This window comes from Dermacentor andersoni, chromosome 3 (assembly GCF_023375885.2).
Source record: "Dermacentor andersoni chromosome 3, qqDerAnde1_hic_scaffold, whole genome shotgun sequence".
Lineage (NCBI taxonomy): Eukaryota > Metazoa > Arthropoda > Arachnida > Ixodida > Ixodidae > Dermacentor > Dermacentor andersoni.
Window position 1 is genome coordinate 46,938,699 of NC_092816.1, and position 23,474 is coordinate 46,962,172.

Consider the following 23,474-nt stretch of genomic DNA (forward strand, 5'->3'; position numbering starts at 1 on the left):
CTTCGCTACGTGGGGCACCTGGATGCCTTGGAGAAGGATGCCGGCAAGCTTCGCGTAATGCAAGCAAGGCTGACGGACATTCAGTTTTCTCGTGCGAGCCAGTAGGAAGTACGTGGCGAGATGCTTGTGGCGATCTCATCCCAGCATTTCTTCTGGGTTTCTCAAGCTGAGATGCTCCTACAGCAACCTTCCGCATTTTTAACGCGATAGCGTTAAGGAGCTCGTGTTGCGGAAAATCCAGTGTTTCGCCAAAAAGATTTTCGAACCACCCATACCCTCCCCATGGCACAAGAAACTTACTAAACTAATTGTATTTCTCAAGCGAAAATACGTAGAAAAATCATGAAGTATGACTCATACACAACCTACAGACACATGATAGCTCTCGGATCGTAATTTTAACATACAAGAAAACATAATTCTGTTACGCGAAAACTCAAACAAACTCCTTTTCCAGCGTTTCTAAAATTCAAAGATTGCCGACGGCGTCTGCCATTTGCGCACGCCGGCGCATGAATATTTCAGAGTCCCCGTAGCGGTGCGCCCACTTCCTTGAAACACTTCCAGATGGCGCTTGCCTCGGCCACATCGCGACCCATGCATGAGGCCGCGTTTCTACCAGAAAGCCTGCCTTCGTGCATAGCGTTCGCCGCAAGCGTTTCCCGGTAAACGTTACGGTTACATACGCTGCAGTTGCCGGGAAGCCTGAGAAGCAGTCAGGAATCTTTGAATGCCATCACATTCCACTCTTAAAGGCGAAGCTTAAGCGTCCTCCAAATTTTTAAAAGGCGCCTTTTGGGGCCACCAAAGCGATGCCTTGAGCCCTCCTTGCAGTTGTTTTTATAGCAGTGTCAATCTTGAACACCAACAGCCGCGATTTCTTAACAACAAGCGCTTGCAGCGTTCAGGAATTAGCGTTAAACAGTTAAACGAGTCAACACAATCAGAAGCCGGACGGAGTAAGGTAGTGGGGAGGAGAACTGACCTCCCCGCCAGTATAGTTTTCTCGGAACAGCGATGCCATTCCCCATTTTGATTTCGTTTAATTCATGCAACACTGGTTATAACAATTATCGATTATAACAATGAAATTTTCGTGGCACTTGAATATTGTGATAAGTGGGTTTGACTGTACATGTTGAATGCAAAAAACATTTTTCTGAGACAAGCACTGGGCTCATTTTAATGAAATTTGTTACATTCGAGAGTGAAAGTTAAATTCTAGTGACTGTCGGAAGCACATTTTCAATTTCAGGCCTAAATTTCTTTAAAAAAATTTTCAGAAATTGGCAAGTTCAAGAAAAATAGAAGCATGAAGTTTAGAAAATCATAGCTCTGCACCAAAAGCAGATATTGTAATTCTGTAAACTGCATTCATTAGACAAGAGCATCCAAAGACGACAAATTTGATATGTCATTTTATATGGTATGTTATTGTTACATAGTTTAAAGGGTTTTGCAAAAGTTCTGCTCACATATTGGTGGTTTATTTGAGAGCCATGTATAATGTGACATGCAGACGAAGAAGATGTTTTAAGCTTGGTCCAACGAAGACGACACTGAACTTTGCGCGCTGTCTACCACCTTGTCAGCTGCTACAGTTATTGTAAATATCCTGTAAATCCCGTAAATATATTTCTGACTTTTTTCACCCCCGTAACATTTTTAGTGGAGGTGCGTCAATTCAGCCCTATTTAAGTGTACTATTAGTTGCAATTGACAGAATTGCGATATCATTTTTCCCTGCCAAATTACAGTGTTGTAAAGTTCAGTTTCATTTTCTCAAAATCTGACACATTTGCCAATTTTTATTTAAAAAGTGACAACCTAAATAAATGATTTGCACCCGACAGTCATTACATTTAACTTTTGCTTTTAAATGCAACAAACCTCATCAAATGTGGTGCAATGGGTGCCAAGACAGATGATTTCTCCGTTTCCATGCATTTATATAGGAGCTTCCAAGCTAAAGCTTCATCTTAAGAGTGAACCGCAAAGTCCAAGGAAGGCAAGCAATGCTAAAAGAACAAGCGCAGTGCTGCAACATACAAGAGCTCCAAGTAGCTTGTTGAGAATGTTTCTCCCAATGTCATCCAGCCAGATAAAAACCCAAGGATCAAAATGTTTCTGCTGGCCTTACAACATTACCAAGCTGCAATATTTGGCCAAAGATGAATCCCATTTTGTATCTGTGAACAGCAGGTGGTACATACCACACAATGGCCATTCTCTTGTCCATAAATAATCCCTTCTCCAAAATAATTTGTTGAACATTTTGGACTCAATATAAGTGTTCTAAGATGAAACAGAAACTATTCACGGCGATCATGACAAATTAGGAGCAATGTATTGAACACAGTCTACTATGTGCTTCTGTAACAGCCTAGACAGGCTTGCATAAGACAGCTACAATGGTGCCGTCTAACCTGTGGAGAGTGGGTCCACCTTGAGCCTCTTGGCCTCTTTCTTGATATACACAGCGGGCAGGCTGGATTCCGACATGACGGATGGCTCATAGAGAAAACCCACGCTGTAGTCAATGTACAGGTCGTTCTCATCCTGAGGCGGTGTAGGAGGTGCCCAGATCTGGTTGAAGTTAAAATGGACAGAGCAAGAGGAAACAGTCATTCAGAGTTGTGGGAATGGGAGAATAATGGCCAGGTGCGCGTTAGGATCGGGTGAATACCGTAATCAGACATTGCGAGCTACTGTTATTGCTTAAAAATCTTCCTAGGGCAGGCTGAAAATGGGCGTTTTCGACAGGAAATGACTTGTGTTCGAATGCATTCACTGTCCCCTAAGCTCTGCCGGGACAGATGCTGCCAATAAAGGAGTCGCCATTTGGGTCACCATAGGGGTCAGGCGCGTGCATGCTAACTGGTCAAGTTCCAATTACTTGACGAAGGCCAATTGTGATTGAAATAGCAAAAGTTTCAGCCATAGAAATGCATGAGTACCAGCAGGGACCTTTGGTCAGGATTGAATTAAACAAAAAATCAAAGCATTTGAGATCAGCTATAAACTATTTTAGCAAATTTCCCACTAAAAGACAGCTAGAAAAAAATTTCAGTGAGAAGCAAGGTGAACATAACAAACAAGCATTTTTACAAACATGGTGGAAGTATAAATTATTACAACAGTGGCACCAAAGATACTATGAAGTAATCACCACATAGTACAGGCTGTACTTTCCACAGTGTTCCAAGAGCTATCACACTAGGGTTAGCTACAATCCCTGAAATCAAAAACCCAATAGCTCATGCAGCGCCAAGTGCACAGAAAAGCATGCTCGGACCTGCAAAAAAAGCTTACTTACCGGCATCTGTTCATGTCCGTTCATAGAGATGTATATCTGCAGAAAGAGAAAACGGTAAAGAGAGAAGTGAACAACTAATAAGCTCACTCGAAAAGTGATCCAAGCATTACACGAAATAACGCATCAGTACAGCAAAGGGCACCTTATTCACAACATTTCTTTCCCATCCCGCCAATACAGTTGACATTGCATACCACAAGACATATGTTTTTGACATGAACAGCTCAAAGCAAGCTTTAGCGACTCTGGCCCAAGTATGAAAACAAGTGCCTCCACTGACTCTCTTCAGAAATCTCAATGGAAGGATGCAACACTGAAAGACATGGAAAAAGCAGAGGAGGAGGAGGATGAGGCTGCCCTGCATACGAAAGCTGGGATCACACAGCAAAAAATTGCCGAGTCTTCACACCTAAAAGAGCTCTAACAAGTGGCAAAGCTGTGAGCCACCTACATGGTTCGCCAGCACAAAGCATGAATGCATTCCAAGAAATAAGAATTACATTATGCCAATGAATTGCTCATATGACGAGAAAAGCATTTTCCGTTTCCTTCTTGCTCAACATCTTCGTGCATTTGTGTATTCATGAATGGAGCTATAGGTTTTTTTTTTTTTTTTTGCTTGTGCATATGTACGCTATCTGAAAAAAACTAATTTGCCTGAATAAAGCACAAATTATAAGAAACACACCAGAACATCTCATGCACCCAATTCTTGGAAACTGCAATAACTGCCGCCAACAGCTAAATGTACTTTAGCTCCAAAACTGAGTGTGTGCAAATGCACTGCAGCAGTGAAACACATAATTAAGTTACGAGGTTTTACATGCTAAAACATATACACCACAGAAAGATGGGAGAGGAAGTGAGCTCTCTAGTTTGTTGACCTTGCTTATATTTCTGTATCTTTTAAAAAATTGCTGTTCTAAAATACGGCATCTCCACAGCACTTCCTTAAAGGGTATGATGTTGTGTTACATTCTCTCAACTGCTTTCAAGTGGGCAGCAACTTTAGGTACAGCCCAAACACCTGCAAATGGCTTTGTGAACTCAAGCCCTGGGAGGAGGAAGCGTGCACTGGGAAAATACAGATGTATCAACTTGTTCGAGGCATCATACCCCCCACACATGTGGCTCCCGAATTCCTTGACATATTATGCACACTAACTGCTTGTAAGATAACCCAATATCAGCCTTGCCATGGCAAACATGTCCTGTCCTTCTGTTGCTTGCTCTTTTAAGTTAGGTATCGGCATGTCCCTTCCACAAAATATTTTGCCAGCTTCTGCAACACTATGGTTTGAATTCAGCCATGTTTCTGCACTACGTTTTGTCTATCATTAACCCTACCCGCAAATCATAGCAGGGCATCAATCACAACGCAGCGTGAGAAAGACGCCTCAACTTAGCTGTATGCCAAATGTAGACAACTGGGTTTAAACGGAGTCACAGAACGGGATCCTGAAGAATCTCTGTTTTGTGCCGAGAGACGGTTCAAGAGCTGAGAAAAACTCGCATCACAAGAAGAAATTAGGAGCATGATCGATATGTCAGCAAAGTGCAGAACTTCTGCTCTCTGGTGACATCCGAGCTTACGCTCGATGCATGCTTCCTGCAAGCCAGGAGGACCACAGAGTTCCCTACAAAAATTACAACAGCAAACTCCAGCGCTAGTGCCTACGGATGCTGTAAGTATGGTTGTTTAGACAGCATGGAAACGATGGTATAATATAAATGTATATGCCTAAACATAGTCCTTCTGGCTTCGAATGGCTTTGTCACTATGCAGAGTGATAATCTTCAACAATGTATTGCGTTATAAATGTAACAATCTGCAATGATCACACATGTGAATGGATACCTATTTCGTCCACAAGAAGATTTGCAGCCAGTAGCAGATTTCAGGCAAATCCATGTACTACCCATCATTTCTGTGTTAGCTGAACAATCACGGTGCTGGAGTTCCCACTAGCAATTTTCGCCTAAAACTCTGTGGGGATGGACAGCTCACAGAGAAGGCACCAAATACTGACAGATAACGTAGATGGACTGATGTGATGAGCTCTTCTGAAGAAAAATCCGATGAAACTGATCGAACAGCATTTTTCATTCTTCAAATGCAATGCAACCTGCTTTTTGTTATCGTTGGCCACTTGGCACGTTCTCAAATAACTCTTGCCGGGAGTGCTTACTTCGGAACCTTCCTGCCTTTCCCAAATTTACGGCATGCATCGCTCCCTGCCTCTTCCTCACGCTTGCACAGCTTTCAATTGTGGATGCTATGTTGTTCGCAGGAAACCACAGTTAATTTGTGGCTTTAGGACACTAATGTACCTGTCTATCTGAACTTATTTTTTTTTGGCTTTGATGTCTCTCTAGAGAAACACCGTTGTCAACCAGATTATGAAAGAAGTCAAATACACTCCACTAACATGATAGAACTGCGCTCATTGTAATTCTTCGCACCAATCTGTTTGCGACATTTGTTCTCTTTAGATTCAAAGCCAGCAGTAGCGGTTAGCAGAGTACAGCCTCCGACATTGTCGGCATGGCTCACGCAGGAATCCTCGCACGTCACGAGCAATTTGAAGTGTGAAAGAATTGTGCATCTCCTTCCGTTGCTACTCAAGCTGTGAGGCTTCTTCAGGGGTACTTCAACATTCTCAATTCATTAAATAAGTGCCTCCTCTTAACTATGCAGGCATCTACAATCATTTATACCGTGCCCTGGATATCGGAACAACATTAAGAAGTCTCTTCCTTTAAGTTTGGCAAAAAGTGAAGCCGCCTACATGAAAATGAGCATGATTCCCAGAGGCAAACATTTTTTTAATCTGAACTGAGCCAATTTAAAAAAAAGGCAGCAATGTTTATTTTACCTCCCTATCCCACAATGGCTCGGCTCATTTAGAGCAACCCCAATAAAGTGCAAAGTTCTGGTCATACGAATGTACTGCGCAAAGTGTAACGCATTCACATTCATTTTGTAAAGTAATCAGCTTCACAGAAATTCTTTTAACTCATCCCTGATTTTTCCAGTTCTCATTACACCAATGGTAGGTTCTAATGAAAACAGCTCTCACCGCCATTGACAAGCAATAACCAAATTGAGAGCATACTGGTCGACGATCATTTTACAAATTGGAAGGCCATGCACACAGCTGCTGTAATTACTATGCACTAAACTACTAAATGAAATACCATAATACTACTATTGAATGTGCTCAACAAAATGGCAAAGCTAATAGAGTGGAATAGCTAACAGTGTTCCAAGAAGGGCATCGCTGCCATGTAGGCTACACAAGCGCACTAAACACTAACAAACACTAGGCTCAAACTATACTTTGTCTAAACAAGTTTAGGAAGCTGCGCATAAATTCATATACGTGCAATCAGGACAACAGGAGTACCTTCGTCTTAATGCCCTTCTAGCCACATTACAGCCTTAATATAGCTTATTCTCTTTAATTCAACTTTTCAGACTTTCAGCTCTGGAAATTCATTCTCGAATGCATTCTACGAAACTGCGGATGCGTGTGGATTCTGTTGGTGCAAGACATTTTTCTCACAAACACATGGTTGCAACAACTGCTGTTAATCACGTAGGCAACCATGTCCTCTTTGCTATGTCCCATAGTGTTCTTTTGAACCTTCTCTAAATGAACTAGCTTCCAAAAGCATCTCGCTATTTGGTTCCTTCTGATACATGCATTGCCTCTACAGCTAAAGCTGAAGATGGAAACAAGCAACTTCAATACAAGTCTACAATAGTTCAAAGTTGAATACAATGCCAGGAACACACGAGTATAGATTGGCATTGCCCATGCATCGCCCGTTTTCAAACATGAATGCAGCTTCACAACAGAGACTTGTTCAGAGTACATGCAATACTCAGCACGGAGGAAGTATTGAAGGCAACATTTGACGTTTAAATAGAATGGTTCAAAACTAAACCATACATGATGGTACTCACACAGTTGCAAGAATACACTCCCAATTTATGCTTTTGGAATGCTCCACATGAATAAGGTCATAGACGTCATGACAAGTATCCAGCCTGAAGTTAGCAGGTACACTGAATTAAGCGCTACAGTGATGTGCAGAATGCACCTGTGAATTTCAACTTGGATGTTCAAAGGGGAAGCCAACCCTTTAAGATATTCTTTTTTTTGTTAGAAATATATTTGTAAGAAACTGTCACTTTTTATATATTTCATTTTTGCTCAATTCACGCATATTTTTCATGCACGATAGTTGTTCCTCTATATTACTATTTTCATAACCCAAATTGCGAAAAGTTCCCAGCTTTGGTGAAACTATTTCTCTGGTTCTACAGCTGATATCCTGCCTTTTCTGTTTGTGTTTTTTTTTTTTCCCAAGGAAGCCTTATTGAGATGCAATATAAAGACATGTTGGTGATTATAACAACAAAAAATAGTAAATCGACTAATCTTTCACGACTGCCAGTCAGAAATCTACCCTGAAATGGCACTGGTCTAAATTGGACTAGGTCTTTAATATTTGTTTCACCACATTAAATCAATCTGAGATATTAATGTATCGAGCTATTGAGATTTTAGTAACTAGGTCCATTTCCAAGATATTTTCGTCTTAAGAACTGGATACAGCACAGAAAGGAAAAAAAAAGGACTGCATTCGCCTTTGTGCCATCAAAATATAAGATCTCCATGTTGATTAACCAATATCCATAACTTAAAAACGAAAATCCCCACAATATTTTTTTTCCCTCCAGGTTCCGCATTCTGGAAAATTGTGAGCAGCTATGGTTCCCAGTGTTGTACCATGCCACCACCAGCTGTTGTTGCACAATATAAACAGACGGAGTTTGAACTCTCAAAGCTATATTGGGGCTATGAGAAATGGCATAGCAAAAGGCTCCAGGGTTTATTTTTTACCACTTGGTATTCTTCCATGTTAACCTAAACCTACGTAAATGGACATTATTTTAAAATCTGAACCTCACAGAGAAGCAACAAAAGGCAGACAGCCTTGAATTTAATTTGCCTACTACAGATAAGCACAGCAGAAGACTAAACAGCCAGTGGCACTACTCTGAACCGTGTCAAATTCCAGTGTTGTCGAATTCCACCGTCTTGGCACTTTCAGTTGTTCAGCAGGGAGGTGTAGCTGCCAATTGAAAGTAACAATATGGAGATTTTGACAATATGATGGTGTTGAGAACAGCACACCAACAAGGTTTCTGAACAGAAGCTATCCTCAGCATATGTATCCTAGAAAAAAAGAAAAGTAATAATAGCGGCTTGTATATGTCTAACGGTCTTATTGCTTTCAATTGCAGTGTATGACAGACATGACAGACAAAGTCAAGCAGGTGCTTCAGCTCCTCAAAGAATTTACAAATGCCCTGAATCGCATTTAAAGGCCAACTGCAACAAAATTTCACTTTGGCTAACTTTGCCATAAATGAGTAGCACATAGCATTGAACTAATCTAGGCAAAGCCACAGAGCTGGCAATCATATATTTTCTTTTTAGCAGCCTTTAAACAGCAGCTAAGCCGACGATGCGAGCACCTGGTGGTTGTCGCTACGACGCAAGTCCCAGATCGCCACCTCAGAGATTTTTGCAGCGTGTTGCAGGATGCCGCAGGTACTGGGCATTTGGGCTGGCCACACACTTGGACCTATGTCGCCTACAGAGACCGATCGGAGCACACAGTTGTCTCAACGGCTAGTGGGCTCGTCATAGCACCCTGCGGCGGCTGCGGCATCTACGCTACAAGAGTAGACACAGCTATGCACAACTGCTGGAGTACGTGCTCACGCTCGTGTGCTCCAGCCTGGCCAAGCTTGTTGTGTGAACTGGCATTGCGCAACACCAGCTTGACCAATGGATAGTAGTAGTAGCCAAATTCAGATTGTGCATTTTGATGTGCTAGCAATAACAAGCGTATATGTGGTCTGGGCTCATCTCAGCCACACATTCCAGGTCATGTGTAGCTTCTGTGAAACAATAATGATGACGCTTCATTTTAATTTTCTGGTTTCAGTAGAAAGAAAAGGCTATTTTTGCTAGCTTTTCGTGACACTTCCACTCATATTATAAACGTGAAATGTTGCACAAGGACTCCCTTATATCTACACAATTATAAGTCAAATTTTGCTGCAGTTGGCCCTCCAGACAGCCCTTGAAGCTAATACACACTTGTAAAGTCATTTACTTTAACAAGGCTACAGTAGCGATTACATACATGCAATGTGCAGAACATCGGGCCTTTGCCGCTCCCCTGTGCATCCGCTTCATAGCCGTGCAATTAAAAGTGGATTGGCTATGGCACAAATTGATCTGAATCTGGTTGCTTTTGGAGGATGTCAAATAAATAAGCATGGCTCCAGTGCAGCAAACTATTGTGGACAAGTGGACGAAATGCACCTGTTCTTCACTCATTAGTCTTCTCCGTTGCAGCTCTAATATTCACCAGAAAGCTGCTCACCGGGGAAAAATACTTAATCCACTTTCATTCTTATTCTATCCTCATACAACTAATTCATTATTTCAATAAGGGCTAAGCTAATTTTTTTACGGACATTTTGCCTCCTTCCATCCAATTACCAAAATTCTCACCCGTGCTGCCAACAAAATACTTTGGCACCGATAGTCAAGTCGCAAGTTCAATGAAAAATTTTTGTTCCCTTAACAGAAGTTGAAACACTATTACCAGTTTCGTTCTATTGCACTTTGACTGGTGCAGCAACAATTATGGCTAATAAAACTTTTTTAGCTGAACATTGACAATCTGCTCCAAGATAAAACTATGAATTTTTTTCCACTTCAAGATAAAACTTCCAACAAAATTTTTTCCAAGTCCCCAAGGTGAAATGCCCACAAATGCTTCTAGCCTCCCATGCTTTCTGGTGCTTCCGTTCTGCAGTGTGTACCTACAAAATACTTCAAGTCAAGCACTAACATTCACTAACATTTGGCCAATTGACGACAAAATCAATTTGCATTGTTTACCTGAAGTTCAGGTGCCCGCAGCAGCTCTGATCTGCTGCACTTGCTGTTGCAGCAATATTAGTGAATTTCTGGCCTACAACATATTTTCAGCCTAGTTCCAACAACTGCATCCTGAATGAAACTATGGATTTCGACTGCCTGAAGTTGAAAACATTCCTGGCAGTTCTGGTCGACAGTACTTTCTGGTACAGCAACACTGATAAAATTCTGGCCTATGAAATATTTTGACCCGAGTGCCGACATTAAAACCTTCAATGGAACCAGAGTTTTTCTACCAGAAGTTCAGGCACCCACCACAGTTCTGGTCTACTCACTTGCTTGTGCAGCAACATTAGTGCGAAGTTCTAGGCTACAAAATATTTCCACCTCAGGGCTGACCATCGTATCTTCAATGAAAAACTATGAATTTTGATTGCCACAAGGTTGAATTGCTCTCAGCAGTTCTGGCCTTCGGCACTTTCTTGTGCAGCAACACAGTTCTCATTTGTACTGTTGCACAGGGCAGATACTAACCGATACTTGATCCCTAGCTGAAGCAACTGATTTTGTTAGCTGCCCGAAGTTGCTGCACTCAGCAACAGCACTTTCTACTCGACTTAATGAGCGAAAAGAAAACAAGGACACAAGTAGGAACACCAGACAGGCTGAGCACTCGTCCCGTTTGGTCTTCCTTCTCGAGTCCCTGGCGTCTCCCCCCCCTTATAAGTATGCATTCTTACAATCTCGCCCAAATTTCAGTTCCTGTAGCACTTTCTAGTTCTGCAATATTAGTAAGGTTCTGCTTTATGCTGGTGTACAAGGTATTTTCAGCTTAGCAATGTCACTTGAGTCATATAGCTGAAACGACTTTTGTTCTAATTACGTTTAAAAAAAAATACAACAGCACTTCTAGTTTCCAGCGTTCTCATGATGCAGCAGCCTTTCCTTTTCTCCAAGCCCCAGGGCAATGCCACGAGGTAAGACAAACCCAAAATTTTACTTAGAGGATGGAAGCATAATATTGATAAGGCGGACACAGGACAGATGCTAAGACAGCAGTAGCTGACCCATGTCCTTCCTCGTCCGTCAATATTGTGCTCGTTCCCATACTATAAATATGCGCCCAACAATGCACACTGCCAAGATTTACAGGGCCTTCAAACGAGTGCTCAGCAGGCAGTGATGCCTATTGAGCTGGGAATAAGGAAAGGCCGATGCAAAAGCGCACGCACGTCTTGCTCTTCGCACCCAAATGCATCTCATCTCTTGGTAGAGGTGGACTAATCCATGGCCCGGCCATCTTTTCAAGTTTTGGTGCCAGACAATAAAAAGGGGAAAGGAAGGGAGTAACAACACCTATGAAATTTAAAACAAATTTTTTAATTCCTGCCTGTGCTAAAAAAAAAAAAAAATGTCCAGCAAAAGTAGGAGGTGGAGGACAAACAAATAGAGCAAAATAAATTTTTTGTGCTCTAAATTCAGAGCTGGCCCAAAAAAAAAAAAAGAATGAATAGAAAAGGATGTCAAGACCAGAATGTTGTGTGAATAATGCTAGGCCAAATGTGTATGGTAAACAGAAATGGGAGAAAATAAAAGGCTGCAGGGCGTAGTTAAAAAAAAATCAAAGATTTGGACGTGGGAAAGCAGAAGCGAGTGGTATCGAAAATAACTATAAGATAGGGGGGGTTAAAAATAAAAAACCTGGTGGCCAACTCTACCAAAAGAAACGCTGCATTTAGGAGCAAGAGTGGCACAGTGCGACACCAAAACCTGAGAAGGGTGCTCAACACCTCTCTCTCTCTCTCCCAAGAATTGAGACACACCGGAGGCGAAGAGAAAGAGTGCTTCACTTGACTTTTATTCAACATGCTTCTGCGCTTCCGAGTTTTCTTTTTTTTCTATGTTGCGTTCACGGCAACACATCTCAGCTCGGCCACAAAAGGAAAAAGGGGGAGGGGGAAACAAGCGAAGAGAAAAACATAAAAGGTGGTGGTGACATTGTGTGCCCTTTGCTCATAAATACCGAAAGAGGGAGGCAAAAAAGAATAATAATAACCAGCCAAGTGAGGGCGGCGAATTGTGCTTAAATGTGGCAGCACTTTGAACGATTTGACGACACACAAAAAAAAGGCTGCACGTATGAAACAAGCAAGAGCAGTTGGCGCGCACACACGAGGGTAAACAACAACAACACACTTCCGTCGAAGACGCGCAGCGATGGCTGCAAAACAAATCTATACACGCAGCCACCAAGTGCGCGTCAATTCATTTGTCACGATGGCAGGTACTGGAGGGACACGGGGAATGGTAGAATTACACAATTAGCAAAAGCACGATTGGGGTGTTGGAACTAAAAAAATAATATGAAAGAAAAGCAGGTGGCATGACAGGCTGAAGAGAGAACGAGCCAGGAGCAGAGATGAAAGAGCGAGAGCACACAAATTGATGCCGCCCCTCAAGTTTTTCTTACCCCCCCCACCCCCCCTAAAGCTCAAGGTTTTTCCCAGTGCACGCACCTACTAACGCCACCCAAGGTGCAAGCCACATTGACTCCGCAAACCCAGCTTGCTCTCCCCTTTGCAAAGGCTTCTGTTGTTGCTGCCACACTTCTCCTCAAAATTTTTGTAAAAGATCCTAAGTATTACAGAGTCCTTCACACTTTCACCACAGCTTGCTCACACGTGACGCAGAGATTGGATCACACTGTCCTCCACACGTGGAACACTCATGCACACACACCCGCGCTATGTACAGGTCCTTTCACAGAAGGAACAAACAATAAAAGAATGAGCTAATGAAGAACTTTACAGAGTCACTGCATGATGCCTATGCCCCATCCCTTCCTCTTTGAACAGCCCTTCCCCAACCCCAAAGCATCTCCCGCTTCTTTTTTTCACCTACACACACGGAAGGATAATCAACAACGAATGCTCCATGAGGGAGTCCATCTCAGAGACAACACCATATTTTTTGCACAAGTTGTTCACTCCCTGCTACGCCTCGAGCTTCTGGACTGCCGGTGCCGCCGCCGAGAGCGGCCACCACCTCCCCTCGTTTTGGGTCGGGGTACTTCCTCGTCAATGGTGGACTCTATTACCACAGTGGTCTCAGCTGGCGGTGGGACTAAATCTGGACCGAGGCTATCCATGACTACCTCGCCCAACACTGGGACAGGCAAGGGATCCAAGTCAAGGTCAATAATTTCAACATCATCCTCCTCCTCCTCCTCCTCTATAATAACTTCTGCATTTTCTTCCTCAATGGGAATATCAGCGGCATTCTCCTCCACCTCCTCCACCTGTACCTCTGCAGTGCTCTCCTTTTCTATGTCCTGAACTTCAACAGGAGTTTCTACAACATCTCCTGGCCCTTCCTCCTCCTCTGTGTCCATTGTGGCAGTTAGCTCTTCCCCCTTCTCTTCGACACAGATTTCTACAGTGCTTGCCTCCACACCCTCCTCTCCATTAGCATCTGACTCGCCTGCAAAGCTTAGCCGTGAGAACAGCTCGGGCGTCAGCTTGGACACAAATTCTGCCAGGAGGTCGGGTCCTATCTCCTCGCAAAGCTCAGGGTCCAGCACAAACTCGTACACCTGCTCTTCCTCTAGACTGTACTCCTCGCCCTGAGCCAGTTCCCCCTCCGCTCCACCTAGCACCACCTGTTCTACAGCCCCATCATCAACATCCTCAGCATGCTCCTCTGCTGCCATCTCCGCAACACGCTCTTCCACAGCCATCTCCTCGACACACTCCTCCACCGCCGTCTCCTCGAGGCACTCTTCTACAGCCATCTCCTCGACACTCTCGTCAATGATTATTTCTTCAATTGTTTCCTCAACCATCTCCTGCTCCTCCTCGAGTGCAGCCACAGACTCAGTGACAACCTCCTCAAGGACAGTTTGTTCCTCGAGTGCTGCTTCTGGCCCTGGGACTTCTGCCACCAAAGGTGGCTTGGGACTGGGCATGGGCTGCATTGCCTGCTTTGGCGACTGCTTCGACTCCATTTTCACAGCCTTGGGCATGGCTTCAGGCTCGGTCTCAGCAGCTCGCGCCCTTCTCGTTCTAATGACCAGGTTGGGGTTCGAGAATGGTTTCACTGCCACAGGTGAGGACCCAGTCGAATTCGGCGCGCGGATTTTGGTCCTACTAGGACTGTTGGCCGCAGACTTCTCTGCATCGAGAGCATCGCCCACATGATTGCCGACAGGTTCGGAGAGGGGAACATTCGTGGCTGGCGCCGTGCCCTTGCTGCCCATACGCAATGCCTTCTCTAGCATCTGTGTTTTCCCGGCAGGTCGGGACACTTCTGCCGGGACACTGGATTTCTCTGCAACCCCTGCCGGCAAAACCTTCATGACCGGCAACGTGCACTCGACAGACAGCTCTTTCTCCCCAAGCACAACCTTCTCTGTGGTGGGATGAGGTGGCAGTTTGACGGCCGACGCATTTTTGTCCAACACTTTCCTCTTATCAGTGGCTGGAAGAGGATCCTGCTTAACAGCTAGGGTGTACTTGTCTGTAACCTGTGCCTTATCGGCTGACGGAGGTGGCAGTAGCCTGATGTTCTTATCTATAACCTTTGCCTTTTCGGCCGCTGAAACAGTTGGGGGCTTCACAGTGGCTGCACTCCTATCCGTCACCTTTGTCTTATCAGCAGTGGCATGCAGTTTGACATACGGTGACTGGAGTTTATCGGCAACCTTGATCTTTGCGGCAACCTGGTTCTTATGCTCAGAAGCATGCTTATTCACTACGGCTGACTGTGCCTCCTCTTGTTCCATTGCAGAATGTAAAGGTTTGCAGGAGCCTGCGCTCAACTTCTGGCGGGTACGTTGGTGCGCCGTCTCCGGCGGCAACAATGGCTGGTGATGTCTGTGGTTCTGCACCGGTGACGCGGCTCGCTTTTTCTTCAGGGGTGCTGACACTTCCTCCTGCACAACTTTATCAGCGGTAGAAGAGACGGCAGCGGCCGCCACGGCCGCCGCCCGCCGCTTACTGGTACGCTTGGGCACGGCCGCTGTGCCATTCACCTGGCGCACAGCAGCCCCACCCTTGGTCCCACCACCACCACGTGATGATCTGCGCTCGCGACCACTCTTAGGCACCTGCGTGTAGGCATCCTCGCGCGAGTACACCAGGGCAGGAGCCTCCTCGTCGTCTCGGTAGCCAGCACGCCGCTCTTCCTCCTCTTTGATGGCCTTGAGGCGGCCCAGCTCCCAGTCCTTCTTCTGAGCCTCGATCTCCTCCTGCAAGAGAGAGATTGGATCCTTCAAACATGTATCATGTCACAAGGGATCAAATTTGTACTTCTGCACACATAACCTTCCCATGCACAGGACCCACACCACCAAAAGCAAATGTCCCCAATGGAAGGACGGAAAAAATTCATGCATGTAACTGCATGAACACGAGCACGCCCATGTTTAAACCATTACGAGAGCAACCCAGCACAACTGTACACAAAGCAATTGCCAAAAAACAATTTTGATTCTTAATGACAACACGTGAGCACACAGCTAATGGGACCACTCATGCTATTTTTGCTGATGAGCATTGGCGCAGACAGAGAGGAGTGCATGGTGCAAAAAAACCTGGCACCCATTTCCAGGCCTTGACAGCACGAAGCATGGCTTTCACAGACAATGCCATAGTTCCGGCACAAGCCCTCTCCAATGATAAGCACTGGCAATCTGTTCACATGACTGCAAAACCAGAGGCCGCAACATGAAAATAAAAATGACTCTCCTTCCCGAGGCATACAAACCCACTTGATGACAAAGTCAAGCTCATCTATAATGAACGCCTCTACAACGAAGAAAAGAAATAATTTTGTACCAGTTCTGTTGTAAGCTGTGCACTGCGCCACCCTTACATTTAGTGACCTGTATAACAGTAATTTTTGGAGGTCCCAAACACAATGAATTCTGCCTTGCTGTCCTTCCAACACTATTTTCACGAAAACAAGTTTACTGTGGCTTGGGAGCCCAGACACGTGTGAGTGTGGTGCCATCGGCTTTGCGCTTACATCACTAAAAAGAGATTCGATTTTTTTCTGCAAGCCTCGGTTTTGGCCATGCACTTCATTGTCCGAAACACAAGCCAAAGCCTCTCAAAATCAATGCTTCCTCTTTTTCCCTAAAATCTCATGAGCAGTGAAATAAACTTGAAATTACCGATCAGCATCTTATTCCATACCTCACGCAAGCATTATTCATACTAACGCTCTAAATGTAACTCGATAATTTCACTCACCTCTGCCTGCTTCAACTGTTCAAGGGTCAGTGGTTCCTGAAGAGATTCAAGGAACTGCATGGCATACCTCTCCACAGGTGTAAGCTGCAATGCCAGAAAAGAAAATGGGACAAACACACTTTTAGAAATGGACATCTCATTTCTACAAGTGGAAACGAATCATCTTGCGCCAAACCTGCAAAGCATGTGCACATAGAGACACGGAGACGGGAAAAAAAAAAATAATGCACTAAGCCACGTTAAATCTTTTTCCCGATTCCATTGTTCTCTGTGTAAGCCTTGCAGTTAAAATCAGAAGATGCCATACCGACAAGCCCAAGCAACCAGCCTTACTGAATTCAGTTCATTTGCTCACATTATGTTTCTTCGCTAAAAGAAACACGATCTGGCTTTTACATTGGCCCTCAAGTGGGCACTGTGTACCTAGTTCCTGCATGCTGGCAGGTGCTTTTATTATGAAGGTGAATATCACTGCAACCCAAGCACACAAAGAAGTTGTGCATCTAAATCGAAGTCATGTTCTCCTGCTTATGCTTAAAGACTGTGCTTTAGTACTTTCATGAAAGGGGCTGATTAATGTTCCCCTAGATGCCCTATAAACATTTTTTTTCACAATTTTGGTGAGGTGTGGCCTTTACACAGGAACAAACCTTTTCACCTGAATGGTGCCAGTGCAGCCTTGACTTGTACACAAACCGGAATCCCGGATGTACTATTGCATCAGAGGTCAATGCGCAGATCTCGCCATTTAGTAGCGGCATGCAGAAGTACGCAGCGTAGCAAAATTCAACGATGTGCGCATGCGGCATCAGTGTAGCAAACGTAACTGCTTCTTAGTTTAAATTCTTTTTTCTAATTTTCGGCTGGTGCAGGCCTTATACGATTCTATACGGTATTTCTCAGTTATCACTGTTTACAGTGGTGGTCCAGCCGGTTTAGGATTTGGAGCAATTCCTGGAGCAGGAAAAATGTTCTGCAGCAGTTTAGGAGCAGTTTCAGAGCAGAAAAATTGGTCTTTTTGGCACGATTGAAGAGCACAGCAATAATCTGTAGCCATTTGGCAAAGCTTGTTATCACTGTGCAACCAGTAAGTGCTGTTCAACAGTGAAGCAAAACACAAAGCCAACAGTAACCAATTAAGCTTGCCTTCTCACGAATGGTATACCATGCACGGTATGCTGCAAGCATTTTTACAGTGAACAAAGATATGCACTTGGGCGCAAGACAGACATAAAATAACAAATGAGCTAGAACAATTTGCGCCGTCACGCACAAGACAAAAAAATTACGGCAATGGCAGTGGAGAACAACGTTCATACCATCCAATACACACGCTTTCGTTGTGAGGTGGTTTGTCGGCTGCCCGTATGTCATGTGGTCTCTGAATAGATACAATATGATTCGAAAACCGTAACTTTTCTAGCCAAAACCCGACCGACCATTCAAAGCGCTACCTTTACTGCCTCCAAGAGCTCAAATCACCACAGGCACATCCGAAATAGCTCCAAAGACCTGCCAGTAGAATTAATAGGCATACCGGTGCTCGTAGTGTGACAGGATATGGTGCATGCATGTGCGTATAATTAAGGAATACATACTGTGTCCCGTGCCAATTGCCTCTGCCCACTCTTGGTATGCTTCACTGCAATACTTAGCATATGCATCAACACGTAATATTGCTGTATTGAGGCGAAGCTGACTTTTGGGAACCGACATTATGCAATGCGTTGTGCTTTCCAAACTTCGAAGCCATTGGCGAGGATTACAAAGGCGGAGTCGGCACCATTGTTAACAGTGGCGAACAGCAAGACGCTTGGTAGCTAATGTCAAAGTTGCTAGACCTAGCATTGCCGAGGTGGTGACTATGGCTGCCAGCAGATCTGCACATGAGAACGCCTGTTTGAGCCAGCAAGATAATCAAAATGGCGGCAGTAGTGGTTTCGATCAATGCAGTTTCGGACCTGCAGTCATGGCAAAATGTCTGGAAAATCAGACGGCAAAGTGTTTTTGCATCCGAAATTTCAGACTTTCTTATACATTGACTATGAAGTACTGTAGTGGTGCAGCGAAGGCGTATGAATCATGGGGCATGTCCAAAAAATCGGGCTTCCGGAAAATCAGTCATTGACTGTAGTTGCATAACCCTAGTGAAAACATTGCACTGCCATGAAAATGTGAAAATATAACACTTTTGCGCAGTTGCCACAAATGGCACTTGAGCAGGCGCAGCCAGGAGCAGGCGAGTCAAACTGTAGCTAAATGGTGCAGTTGGACCAGTACTGCTGTTTAAAATCATCCACAGAGGTGTACCAATCTGAGAAATGATACATAAAAAACAGTGATGCTGTATAATCGAGTTCTCACAGCCTTTCAGAAGTGCTAGGGGTCTGTTTGCTGGCTCACAACCTAGCTTGAACGCAGCTCCAGTGTTTGAGAGCAGCCGTGGCGGGCTATTCTTAGTGGCGGCTCCCACGCAAACAGTGTTGCAGCACCATAGCACCAGGTTTCACTGCTGCAGCCGTAGAAACCTCTAGCCAAGATTTCTATACGAGCTTTACGAGGTTTCATACGGCTCCAACGTGGAGCTGGTATAACATGACATAAAAAAGTACAAGTTGATTGTTAAAAAGAAGAATGTACCTATAAGTTCTTGTTTTTTTAATGAGATATACTCAAGGTAAACTTTTTATGATCATTTATCATTACCTTTCAAAACAAATTTGAGGCCCTGACACACCTTGCGTTCTATACAAATTTTATATTGACCATGCTGCTGTACGCCGCCCTTCGCCGCACGACAACAGTTGCGAGCCTTCCCTTAACAGCTTTGCTTTTTTTGTAAACATTGCGGAAGGGTTTGCACTACACTTGCCTGATCCATGAGCTTGTCCAGCTCCTCCTCTGCTTGGGACTTGTCCTCGTCCCGGCTGTCGGTGTCCAACGGGATGGACTCGTCGAACTCGGCCAGTTCAGCAGCCGCTTCAGCACGAGCCGTGTGTGCGGCCTGGACGTCCAGCTCTTCCTCTGCCATGCCAAGCGCCTGCAACAGCATTCAGCGAGACATCACGACAAAGACACCAGCCAAGCATTAGTTCAACCACGCTCTAGGAACTAAAGTTTGCACGCTTTGGGGTGCATCTTGTCCTCAGACAATAATCGTCATCTATCCTGCGTGCCTTTTCTTTCTCTAACGCCGAGTACTTGGTTACTGCCAGGTCACAAACTGCATGCGCGTTATCAGTGGAACACAGCAATCTCGAGAGGAAAGTACCAAGTACGGTTTTCAAGAAAGGAAATGCAAGCACGATAGAGTACGATTATTATTTGGGGACAAGATATGCCTCAAAGGGTGCAAACTTTTTTTAGAGTACATACTTTTAAAACAGCATGAAGCTTTGCACCCATGCTAACTGCCAGCATCTAATTTAGGCATACAAGAAATAATGAAAAAAAGGGGCAGCAAGCAGAATGTAAAGCTGAAGCCTAAAGTTTAAGGTGCACGAGTTCCACAGAAAAGTTGAACTTCTTTTAAACAGTTTTTGCTTGAAACCAGAGAAAGCCGCACAACACTATACAATTAAACTCTGACAAATACATAAGGAATTGTGCAACATAAACTGCGCATGTGGTGGCTGTGTGTGGTCACCCGGTATCTTGAGAGCAATCTGTGTTGGGGGCGGAGTCTAGGTGCGTCGGTGGCTCGTAGCTTTGAGCGTGCTATTCTCGGTACTCACTTTTCGTTGAAGCGATAAGACAGCACGAATGACACTTCGCTTGCTGCTGCTGTCGCAAATCCTCCCGCCAGCGTTTTGACAGCGAGTTTCCAGAGTCATCACGTCAGGTGTATTCATGTTTGCTTGTGCACGCAACACCTTGTTTGTTAATTTAGTTATTGTACCTACGTTTACAAGTTTATACGGGTGATAAAATTACTATCCTTACATCGCACAGCTGTCCACCAATTTGCTATCACAATAGATGCTTCGCCTTTTTTTGCAGACAAACCAGTTTCAGCAAGATTTCAGCAGCAGACTTTTACCTTCTCGAACTCCACAGAGGAGAACTTTTCAGGCCTCTCTGGCTCGATCGGTCTGTCTTCCCTCTGCGACTCTTCGCTTTTCTCAGCGACTGCCAGGCCAAAGTCAGTTCCAAACAGGTCCTTCAGCGTGTTCTGAAAAGTACAGGCAAGAAGGTTGCGAATCCTCCTCCTAGCGATACATGACGCCAACACGGTACTGCAGTGATCAGGCCTGCTGCTTTCATGCGTCAATAACCCTCACACGCTCCCCTAACATTTCCCGTCACTGTCCACTATGGTGTAGACAACTTATAGCACAAGTCTTCAAATTCATAAACATGCACATAAGTGAGGGGCACCACCATGACAAAAAGACCCCATCCTCGCACATCTTCTACACATGTAAAGCACAGCCCATGCAACCTCGCATTTTCAGCAACAGAAACATCATAACAGACTGTTGCGCGGTCTGAGAATCATGCTTATTGATTAGTTTGTCTGCAGGGCTTCTGACCAACTGGTTTACTTAGTACATTCAACTTCCGTTAATTCAACCCTGACAGGACAAACAAAATTGATTGAATTATCCAGCGGGTCGAATTAAACAAAATGCGGAAAAGACACCACAAAACACCTATGATTAATTTGTCAGTACTTTCTCTATTCTAACACGGCCCCAAATCCCGAGCAGTTGCTAAATATCTAACGTGGGAATGACATTAAAAGTCCTAAACAAAATAAAAATTTAATGCAGATCTGATCTTATAGCAAGCAAAATTTTTGCACAATGGCAGCTGGTTTTTTAAAATCAATTTCATCACAATAATTTTTAAAAGTCAGCTCCACTGCAATATATCTCTGTTGTGCGGTAAAGCAAACGACCGTTGCGAAGGCGGTCTTGTGCCAATATCACCGTGCAGGCAATTTTCGTCCCAATTTCCTCTCTTTTTTAATTGTCAAATAGAGTCAGGTAAATACTACAATCAGAAATTGTTAGCTATGATTATGGCTTCAAAATCTTCCTAGGGTGGGCTGAAAATAGGTGTTTTGGATGAAAGATGATGCCAGTTCAACACAGTCGCTGTCCCTTCAGCTTCAACCACCCGCCGTGGTTGCTCAGTGGCTATGGTGTTAGGCTGCTGAGCACGAGGTCGCGGGATCGAATCCCGGCCACGGTGGCCGCATTTCGATGGGGGCGAAATGCAAAAACACCCGTGTACTTAGATTTAGGTGCACATTAAAGAACCCCAGGTGGTCGAAATTTCCGGAGTCCTCCACTACGGCGTGCCTCATAATCAGAAAGTGGTTTTGGCACGTAAAACCCCATAATTAAAATTTTTTTTTTTTTCAGCTTCATCGTGACAGATGATACCACTAGAGAAATGGTTATCAGAGTAACTACCGTATTTACTCGCATAATGATCGCACTTCTTTGTCAGAAAAAATTGACGCAAATTCAGGGTGAGATCATTGTGCGGGTTAAATTTCAAGCAAAAAGAAAAAAACAATTTTTTCAGTCCGCGTTGGCTGCGGGATGCGGGTGCGGGACACCAAAACAAAAATGGCGGCCGGCGAAGCAAGCCAAACGCGCCGAACGCAATTTTGTTTTTCTTCTCGTGAGTACATTACGTGCATTGGAACAGTTTCTTCCGTATCAGTAATGAATAATATCGTTAATATCGGCAAGTTTGCGGGGATAATGTAGCCATGTCCACTTTGAGGGGGCAGAAACAGATGGGCGCACTTAGCTGCCAGTGACATAGAAACACATGGCAAGCATGCTGCGGAAACTGCGGCATTTTTCTTCACTACTATCCTAATACTGCACATTTGCACTAAGGGTGGGTGACTATCTTAGCTGTGTTACAAGCGTTGGCGTATGAATAAGGTACACTTTCAACGTATCAGTGTAAACGTGGCTACTATTGGTGCCGCTCGCGATTTGTTGCGTGCCCAGGAGTGCTGATGAGAATCGAAAGGCGCCTTTTTTTGTTGTTGTTGACCGCAACCATTATAAAGCCTACACATAATAAAGGCAAGTTTGGTTGTACCTCTTTTTGTCATGGAAAGTGATGAAAGTAATGAAATGAGGCATCTACTTAAGAATGTTTGGTGCGTGCAGACCGCTTGGTTTGTCTTGAAGAGTCGTTCGCGTAGCATTCGATAGATGGTAAGCTCAATCATTAGAGACTTTTAGCGTGTCCGGTATTCCGGCAAGCGCGGGCGGTTTGCCGGTTTAGCGGGGGCGTAAACGTGAGCGGCCAGATTGGTGGTGCCAGCTGGTGGCGCAAAGCTCAACCACACGAACACAAAGCTAATTACTATATTCTGCTTAGCTTCTGGTGTAAATTTTCGACAGCGACGTAATCGTGTCCACAATTACGCCGCTGACAAAAATTTGCACCAGCAGCGAAGCGGATATAGTGTGTTACTGCAGTTTTAGCTCTGTGTTTGTCTGTTTGAAATTTACGCTACCAGGCGGCTGCACCGCTCTGGCCGCTCAAGTTTACGCCCCCGCAAATCCGGCAATCCACCCAAGCCGCTCCCGTTTACCAGAATTCCGGACAGGCTAAAGGTCTCTATTATTAGCTAGATTTGGCACACGACATATTGCTGCGGCAAGTTCGGGGTGCGATCATTACACGGGAAACTTTTAAAAAATCGAATTTTGACGACAAAATTCAGGGGTGCGATCATTTAACAAGTGCGATCATTATGCGAGTAAATACGGTAAATAGGTCAAAGGCGTGCGTGCTGATTGGTCAAATTCACATTATCCAGCGAAGGCAAACTTTACGATGGAAATAACAAAAGTATTGGCCCGTAGAAACGTACAGACGCCAGCCAGGGCCTTTGAGCGGAATCGTACAGTTGCATTATAGGCAGAAGGCGCGCACATTCAATCCTGTGCAGGA

At 44.5% G+C, this 23,474-nt stretch overlaps 1 protein-coding gene across 5 annotated transcripts in view; it reads right to left on the minus strand.

Annotated features, from left to right (window-relative positions):
• dom (domino helicase) overlaps window positions 1–23,474 on the minus strand; it is a 135,621-nt gene that overhangs the window by 37,065 nt on the left and 75,082 nt on the right. For all 5 annotated transcript variants that reach the window (XM_055063994.2, XM_055063992.2, XM_055063985.2 and 2 more), the window contains exons 25-30: window positions 20,581–20,712; window positions 19,414–19,581; window positions 16,542–16,625; window positions 15,395–15,535; window positions 3,317–3,352; window positions 2,427–2,586 (exon numbers count right to left, since the gene is read on the minus strand). In XM_055063994.2, the coding sequence (XP_054919969.1) occupies window positions 2,427–2,586; window positions 3,317–3,352; window positions 15,395–15,535; window positions 16,542–16,625; window positions 19,414–19,581; window positions 20,581–20,712 (721 nt within the window). The remainder of the gene's footprint in view (window positions 1–2,426; window positions 2,587–3,316; window positions 3,353–15,394; window positions 15,536–16,541; window positions 16,626–19,413; window positions 19,582–20,580; window positions 20,713–23,474) is intronic.